This window comes from Rutilus rutilus (genome assembly GCF_951802725.1).
Source record: "Rutilus rutilus genome assembly, chromosome: 17".
NCBI classification, from domain to species: domain Eukaryota; kingdom Metazoa; phylum Chordata; class Actinopteri; order Cypriniformes; family Leuciscidae; genus Rutilus; species Rutilus rutilus.
In genome coordinates, this window is record NC_140230.1 from 10,957,419 (window position 1) to 10,966,970 (window position 9,552).

A 9,552-nucleotide genomic window follows, 5' to 3' on the forward strand; every position below is an offset into this window, starting at 1 on the left:
GGTTATACCAGTGATCCCAATTGAAATCAACCTCTCCAATAAAATGCTATGTGAGATGAAAGCTGCAGTTATATCGAGAAGAATGAGTATTGATAAAAGTCCAGAATCTGCAGCCATTAACAAATAATTTGTGACTTTAATAAGTGCTGTCTCCGTGCTATGACCTCGGAGATTCACACACTTATACTTTAACAAATGCATTGCTTGTTGTTAATATTATGTAATGCATTATTGACTTTAACTAATGGGACCTTATTGGAAAGTGTTACTAACTGACCTTGTTCCTGTTCTCACCAGTGTAAAATTATTACTCTGCAATCAGATTCACACATTTATACATACAGTACATCTTTATTGAAGGTATTTATTCTTACAAAATATAGTATTAGTAAACAAAAAACAGTAACAGTAAAATGCATGCATGTATACATGTAAAATATAAAGGTTATAAAATAGAAAACCACTAAAAATTCTTAATAAAATAAGATAAAAAATATAAAACATTTACAAAATATGCACAAATAACATTTGTATGAAGGCTTGTGTATGAAATTATATGATCATTTTAATGTGAGAAGTCTTCTATATACTGTACAATAAAAAAAAATAAAAAAATTTTGTCCATGTTTGTTTTTTTGGCCTGTATTCCCTACCCCAATTAATGTTCTGTTCACACTGCAGAGGATCTCTCATCCACACTAGTGGTCTGTGAATAAACAGATCCTGTGGCCTGTATAATATAAATCTTCATGAATTGCAATCTACTGAAGGGTGTCCTGTACAGGAGTCTAAAAAGATGCTTCCTAAATTTCTCTCCCACAAACACATAGAGCATTGGATTCAGGCAGCTGTGTGAGTAAGCCATAGTTTCTGTGATCTGAAGACTTAGAAGGATTGCCTTACTGTTGGCACAGGAATGAGGTATCCATTGTTTTAGCTCTAAAGCTTTCACAAAAGCTGCAACATTGTATGGAGCCCAACAGCAGAAGAAGACCACCATCACCACAATGACTAGACGCATGGCCTGCCTCCTGGAAGAGCGAACTGTCAGGAGTCTCTTCAGAATCAATGAGTAACAAAATCCAATCACAATGAGTGGGAGAATTAAACCCATGACATTCATTTTAAAGATACCATTTATCTTTGAAGTATGATTAGAAGTTTGATCATTGGTAGGATAATATGTGCAATAAGTTTGACTATAATTTTTTGTGGTTTTGAGGAACGTCAACTCAGGAAAGGATGCAAAAAAAGCAATCAACCATATGACCAAACTGGCTAAAATCCCATATTTTCTTGTTCTGACTCTCAATGCAAACACAGCATGAACTACAGCTAAGTATCGATCAACACTCATCAGTACAATGAAGAATATCCCACTGTAGAATCCAATGTGGTAGACACTGAGGACCATAATGCACATAACATCTCCAAAGATCCACTGGTCTCTGGCAGAGTGTGCCAGGAAGGGAAGAGAGGAGACCAGCAGCAGGTCAGCTACAGCCAGGTTCAGAAGACAGATGTCGGTCATGCTTCTCAGCTTCACACCCATCAAGACCACCCAGACCACAAGTATGTTACCCAGAAATCCCACCACAAAAAACAGGCAGTATAACACAGGGAGGAAGACAGCTGCATGAGATCCATAAATGCAGGAAAGCACAGATGGATCAATATCTGTTTCGTAGAACTCAGAATAGTCATATAGTGTAGTAGTAAATGGCTCATCAGTACGTCGTCCATCCACACTTGAACAGGAAAAAAAAAAATACTATAAGCAAAGCAGAGATCCTCCTTGAATTCTGACTAATTCATGTGATATGACCTCACCTGGACAGTGCATGATCATTTAGATCAAGGGTGCTGTTGGTTAACATCCCTGTCCATGGAGGCTGTGCAGTGGTCCTGTTCATGACAAAGAGAAGAGGCAAATAAACGTATTCAGTGCCAATGGATCTTCAATGAACACTGCAATATCATCAACCGAATCAACACTAAACACAAAAAAAGCAATCCAAAGCAAGAACAAAAAAAACATCCAAATTGTATTTAATTTCATTCACACTAAATGTGACCTAAACTGAGCTGAATAATGACTCTTTAGCGGCTTTACGGCTGAAATTGTATCCATTTCATAACTGGATAACTTTGCATCATTAATACTATTGTTTTCTTTTTTATTACTGGGAATCTTTGAAACAATCTGATTTGCATAAAGTGCTATATAAATAAATGTGACGACTTCATCAGAACAACACTCATCAGGTATATATGACGCATTTGCTCTCAGTCATGGCTTCCGTCCTGTGCTGCCCCAATGCAATGTCATGGCAGTTCGTAACTATTTTACATTTTGGTGAATTGGTGGCTAATTCGTATGAATTCATAAAATCTCATTTACTGTAAACATTTTTGTACGATCTTCAGTGATGGGTCTGTTAGAGGTGGGCCTACTTTTTTCTAACAATCGTATGTTTCGTACAATTGACACAAATTCAGCTTTTCATAAAGAGATCTATTGGTTTAAAAACTGACATATAAGACTGATTTCAATGTTCTTGTTCTGTTGTCTGAACTACATTTGGAGATGAAGTTTGGTCTTACCTCAGTAAGGCAGCTGTATAATTCATAATCAGAGAACCAGAGGCGTTCTTACTGTATTAGACAAACAGGGAAACAGAAGTTAGCATAATAATGCTGCAAATAGATCATCTTTAAGACATTAGTACAACAATATAACAGTGTTTTGCTGCCCTAGCTTTAGTAGACAAAATGGAAAAAAACATATCAAATTTTTTTATTATTTTTTTATCATTATTTTGGACAATCTTGGATGATGATATGAGGCCTTATGTCACAGTAGAATTAAATATAAATAAGTAGTAAAGTACTTTACCGGGTAACACTTAATGAGCTTCTACATGGTAAAATTGGTTATATAATAAAGCTAACATGAAATAACAATGATACATTTTTGCGCTGGTTCATTCCTTTTTAGCAGTGGTATACATAGTGGTATAAACGGTATAAATAGTACATAAATTAATATTATCCTAGTTTAATAAATGGCATGAAAAAATGAACTGTTAGTTATACAACTTTACACTTCACTGTAAACAGTAGTATTAGTGTACTACTAATTATGTTCATAATCATCAAAATAAGAACATGAAAAAGAACATGATTAACTTTCTGTCATCTTTCTTTGATAATGTTAATCAAACAATAATCTTTGAAATTAAATTAAATTTATTTGTACAGCACTTAAATATTTATTGCACTATATATATAAACACTGTAAAATAAAATGTTACTATGTATTGTATATTACAATACATGGTAACATTTTATTTTACAGTGTTTATATATATATATATATATATATATATATATATATATATATAATATATATGTATGTATATATGTGTTCCAGCATCTTTACAAACAATATGCCTTAAAACCCCCAGTGAGCAACTGGCAGCGGCAAGTCCACCTCTTCAGACAAATATATACAAAGCATAGATTATTGTTCATTTGAACCACATAGTATTAATGATGATGGATGATATAGACTAATTTGTTGTTTAATTAAATAAGGATATTTTCTAATTTATATTTCATATATATTTTTTTTATTTAATATAAATATAAATATATATATATATATAATTATTTAATATTTGAATTAGTATTTTACATTCTACATAAAAACATGCCAGTTTGTGCAGAGCAATAAAAAAATTAAATTAAATTAAAAACCAAAGTCATCCAACCACTTTAATGAATAAAGTATGAATGATTTATTATCGTAACAGAACATTTCACATACCTATGAGCATTATAAGCATCGATCTGTAGTGCAAACCACCTGTGACATTTAGGCTTATTCTGTGACACTGAATGCTTCCAAATGCTGGTTTACCAACCATAAAAAAAGTGTGAAACCATAACCCTTTCTGCATTTCAAACTGATACAACAGGTGTTTGCAATGAAAGTGGGGGTTAAGACTCTCTAGGTATATTTATACCATATTATATCATATATAAATGAACACGCAGCGTATGTTTGTGCATATTATTTTAAAAAGTGGTCAAATAAAAAATTCCTGCCAGGAATACTCACAAATGTGATAATTGGTGTTGCCCTCTGACCTTCCGAGCAAAGAAGGGAAGTTGAGATGAGAGATAAGATCGTATCATATGAGATCGGTCAAAATAACATGATGTATTATAGTTTTTTTCTTTTTTTTTTTTTCTCATGGTATTGGTTTGTTACACTTCCTCTGTTTAGGTAAACTGGGGTATAGGGGCTTTGCAGATTGCAGGACTAGTTTCATATTGACTGCAATGGCAATGACCCGATTGGCTCCCACCATGTTTCGTCTATGTCTAGAGGAAATTACATCACAACACATCTATGTTGTCTTTTTTATGTGAAAACAGTGGTGCAGCACTATAATATAAACTTCATAGTGTTTTAATAGGTCAAAAAAAAAAAAAGATAAAAATCCTTTGCCGATAAACGTCCAGTAAAAAACATACTCAGCATTGCACAGGTAGTCAGGAAAGCTGAGCAATAGTGTTAGCATGTGGTTTTACACACTCATACACCCCCGACCACTTAAAAGTGCTGTTAAAAGATATGCCCAAATATAAACTGATGCATCTTAACTTTTACATTAAGATGGCCTCTGGGGTTCTTCAAGTTATTTATCGTTACATAACATAAAGACTGTGATCTACACCATCTGAATTAGTGACACACTAAAACAGAAAATATGAAACCGAAGGAGGGAATGAAACTCTTTTGCGGGTTCTTGTTTACCTGGCAAGAGTTTAACTCAAAAACATTTCAGCACACTTTTCTGGTTCTACAGTCTTTTTACTGTGAGACAGAATGTGTGTTTATAAACTCAACAGTAGCATATATAAAAAAATTAAATGCAACTAGAAGAAAAAATGCAATTTCTGAAGAAACGTTAAAATGGTGCTTGCTCGTATGTACAAAATTCATTGCCATGATGCTATAGTGCTATAGGGTGTCCTGGTCGGTTGCTTCTTTACAGGTTCAAAAGAGCCCATCCTAGACTCACTCGAAATATATATAATGTCACCCACATTATATATATACAATATATATATTTGTCTAAAGATATTAATAAATATGACTCCCTCCTACAGTGTAATGTTTGGACCTGCTTTATCATCCACCAAGCAAAAATTGTAAACCTGATCACTTCAGGGGGAAAAAAAGGCTCTTCTCTTGGGGTAAGGGTTTTGTTTATATCAATAACCCCAAGTACGAGCAATAGTTATAGTAATAGTATAGTGATATAAATGTTTTACTGTCTCAAGAACTTGAACATTTCTGTGTATCTTACAACTTAGTGCAACTAGCTGTTGCACAAGAAACATTCAAGTTCCTTTTGTACTGTGATATTTACCTTGATATTTTTTTCCTTCCTTTTTTCCGATCATTGTGATGCAGTTTGTCTATTTTTGTTTAAAGACAAAAACAAACAAACAAACAAACAAACAAAAAAAGATTTGGGGAGAAAAAAAAACACGAAAAAAAATGCTGTCAAATAGAAACATTTTATAATTAAATCAAATAAAACATCAAATTAATATAATTTGTTGTGTCAAGAAAATTTCAAAACTAAAATGTGTCTTGAACACTTGACATTGTAATAAATTTCTGCATTTTACATTTAAAATGTAAAATGTATTTTTGAAATCAAAAATGAAATTTTTTTTTTAAATGGAAGTATTTAATATTGCAATATTTATTATAAATGATTTTTATGTGCACATCATGATTTTTTTTTTAATTCATCTCAAAACAACTTCCCCTCCCTCTTACAGTGACATCTCTTCTCTGCTCTGATGGCACAAGGGAGGAAGATGTCACTCACATGAGATCACAGCAATAGCAAATGACAATGATCAACAATCTAATCAATTCCTGATGGACAAAAAGTCCCGCACTATATTTTTTTCTAGTCCGAGAAGCCGTTTCATTCAGTTGCAGTTATTAAGACTAAATAGGGAAGAAAATACAATCACAACTTCGTTTTATGGCGACTTTAAGGCTGAAGTCCGTAGTTGTTCCTCTTTGTCGCCATCTCTGTTCGAAATCTGCAATTCCACTAATTTGCGGAATTATCAACTTTACGGGGGTTGTGCGTCGGCACGACACAGTGCGGATGAATCCAATGTTTTGAGGAGAATGTGCGGCTGTCAGTCACCGCGCCGGTGTGGATACTGTCATTCGGAATCACAGATTCTACTTTTTGGAAGTATGACCAAAATAAGAACTTTCACCAGAAAATGTCGTCTGAATAAGTAAGTAACATCCACTTTTGTTCTGACCAACTAAGAAAAAAAAAAAAAAAAAAAAATTTGCAGTAAATCGCGCTGATTAAATCTAAGTGTGGGCGAAGGAGCAGTATTACAGGTAGAAAGAATTTCGGCTACGCCACCCGGGGAATTTCGCCCCGGGAAATATGGACAACACTCAAGTTATTATTACTAGGTCACTCAGGTTCGATTCTCTAATAAAGGTAGGCAGAGACGTGGATATGAAAATGTACAAAAATGTTATTAATACAAGTTTATTTGAAAGCAGCAGGATAATCACATTTTAAAAAAGGCAATCAGGAGCTATACTGGCCAGGTTTTGAGTTACACACACACACACACACACACACACACACACACTAACAGGGCTGAGGTAAACCACGGGAGAAGGGATCACTAAACTTAATTCACCGAAAGCACACTCACACACACACACACAGCAAAGACTTCAAAAATGTCACATCAAACGTTCGGGGAAAGGACCACCATCACCACAAGAGATCCTCCACCCGTGGAACCTCAGCACCTGAAAGAAAAATAAATAATTAATAACCAAACTTCAAAATACTAACTGCAATAAAGCCCAGTTGGATGATGTTTAGGGTACGGTCATGAGCAGATAGTAACCACAATTAGTAGACAATCACAAATAACATACAAAGGTGTAAACAAAGACCATAAATAAATAAATAACTCAATTCCCGCAATGAGCTCACAAGCAGATAGTTTGGTGTTCTGTTTTTGACACTAATAAGCGTCAGCCTCAAAAGTTCAGTAAACAAAGAAACATTAAAAAAACATCATCCATAAAACCAGACAGCAACGATCCCCCTCATCAGTGGGGTGACAATCTTCTCACAGATGGCAACAAGTTTGTATTGCACACGGTAGCGACAGCTGAGCAGGAAAATACGATACTCTCTTAATCCGGCAGCAAGGAATCGACGGGGCTATAATAGCTTTTTATAGCACCAGCAGGAAAAACAAATCGCCCGGACGAGAGGGAAAAATCCTAAGCCAAATACAAAGAAACACTAAGATTTAGGCCTCATTTGCTATATTTTCAGCTCGTAACTACAGTTATATGCACAATAACACTTACTGGAAGTAGACGATGCATTCGCACAATGTGCTTGTCCTTTCACAGGCACGGATACTCAAAAAAATCATGCAATCCGCTGTTCAGCTGGACTACAGGGACACTACACATAACTCAACACAATCAGCTGATCCTAAACCCCCGAATGAAAACAAACAATACGCTTTCCACCAACAGTTCACACATACCTGAAAGGCGAGCAGCCAGCAAGTGCAACCACCGCGACAAGCCGAGGGAAACCTGAGAAGAGAGACAGGCTAAACACAACACTAATAATTAGTCCCGTACATACAAGAAACTAAAAACAGAAGTTGCTATATGCTAACGCACATACCTACAGCCACTGTAAACAACGGAAGGAGGCAGAGTCGAATGTGACGCATCCCAGGCTACAGCCAACCCGCTCTTAAATAGGAGGGATTCCCTGCTGATAGGTGCTCACTAATGTCAATCATCTCATTCATTCGGTTACATAAGGATCGCTTATCATATCATGTCAAACCGTGCAAATTATACTTTGTTCTCAAATTGTTAATGTTAACAACATCAGCATTGCGTGACTACATTTAATATGTATTAGGGCTACCTGTAGTTCAGTACTCCGTAACTTTATGAATAAAGCAAACAAGTGTGTTACTGTTACATAATTGAACCATTGAAATGTCTTACCTGTCCAGCAGAAAAAAAGCCATCTCTGCGTTTGTTTTGAACTCCTTCAAAACACGGAGTTAACGCCACCTTTCAAAAGCCCTTCCTATATTTATCCTTGTTTTCGCATGGGCCCGGTTGCAGTCTCTTTTTTTCTGTAGCCACTCCAAAGTCTTTTGCATTTTACAACGGGTAAATCTCCAGTTGTCACTGGTGATTGTCGTTTGAACCTTTCTGGATACGCCATCAAATTGATAAGTTTAAGTATATCAAGTGCTGTGAGAAAAGGCTATAAATCTCCACCTCCAACATCCTCACACGCCATATAGCCTACTAGCCGAGACACCTTCTTTATGTGTACAGATGTGACATAATGACGCAAAGACATGCTCTTGGCTAATCACATTTCCATAATATTGTTTAAAGACCCTAAAATGCATTTATGCTCTAAACCCCGACAGCAACATAGTGTCGGCCCAAACCTGGTACATGTGGATTCCACATGGCCCTGATGTGGCCCGGATCTGGGCCAACACTATGTTGCTGTCTGGGAAAACACGAAGACACAGCGGTCACCAGGCACTCCTCCTTTAAGCTCCTCTCTCAGGCCTGGCTCCAGCAAAGGGCTCCGGTATAGACTTGTTCTGGCGATCTATGTCCCAACCTGCCTCTACGGTCATAACGACCAAACAAATAAGATTGTAGATACAAGCAGCCAATATGAGTTTTCTCTGGAAGGTGGCTGGACTTATCCTAAGGCAGCAGGGTTCCTCTAATCCGGCCCTGGAGGGCCACTGCCCTACAGAGTTTAGCTCCAACCCTGATCAATCTCACATATACCAATAATTTACTAATAACTCAGAAGACATCGATTAGCTTGCTCCAGTGTCTTTGATCAGGGTTGAAACTAAACTCTGCAGGGCAGTTAAATGAGGGTCTGGTTAAGATGCCTCCCTGTTGAGCTATTCTGGGCATGTCCTACTGGGTGGAAGCCCCAAGAGTAGACCCATGACAAAATGGAGGGATTATATCTCTCAGCTGGTGTAAAAACACCCTGGGGCCCCCCATGAGGAGTTGTAGGAAGAGGCCAAGGAAAAGGACACATGGGCTGCTTTGCTTAGGCTGCTGTCACCCAGACCTGGCCCTGGATAAACAGCAGAAAAGGGATAGAATAATAATTCAGATGTGAATCTTGTCATGTATGCAAACGTTTGACACATGTATTGTTTACATTTACTGTTCATTAGCCATCACTTTCACATGTAACACATTTTTGGATAATTTGTCCCATTGCAGCAAAGTAAACTTGCTGTGCAAATAGTATCAGCATCAGAACTTCCTCACTCCCACAGTCGTATATTGCACACAACCTGGAAAGCACTTTCTTGGTACAGTAAACTGTAATCTGATTGTCTGACATTTTGATACAACTTCTAGGAATTAGA

General features: G+C 36.5%; 1 protein-coding gene across 3 annotated transcripts; it reads right to left on the bottom strand.

Moving 5' to 3' along the window:
• Positions 1-344: 344 nt before the first annotated feature.
• Positions 345-7,789, bottom strand: LOC311276185 (C-C chemokine receptor type 4-like). Of its 3 annotated transcripts, XM_084385726.1 has the most exons (6): positions 7,648-7,789; positions 6,787-6,886; positions 5,445-5,493; positions 2,605-2,655; positions 1,831-1,905; positions 345-1,748 (listed from the first exon to the last, which is right to left on the bottom strand). In XM_084385726.1, exons 4-6 carry the CDS (start codon positions 2,628-2,630, stop codon positions 671-673), a joined length of 1,179 nt encoding a protein of 392 aa, XP_084241852.1. In that variant the 5' UTR covers positions 2,631-2,655; positions 5,445-5,493; positions 6,787-6,886; positions 7,648-7,789; the 3' UTR covers positions 345-670. The 3 variants fall into 3 exon arrangements, with proteins under 3 accessions (XP_084241852.1, XP_084241853.1, XP_084241851.1); XM_084385727.1 differs by lacking the exon at positions 7,648-7,789 and having other exon boundaries at positions 6,787-7,626; XM_084385725.1 differs by lacking the exons at positions 5,445-5,493; positions 6,787-6,886; positions 7,648-7,789 and adding an exon at positions 4,124-4,856.
• Positions 7,790-9,552: the final 1,763 nt, after the last annotated feature.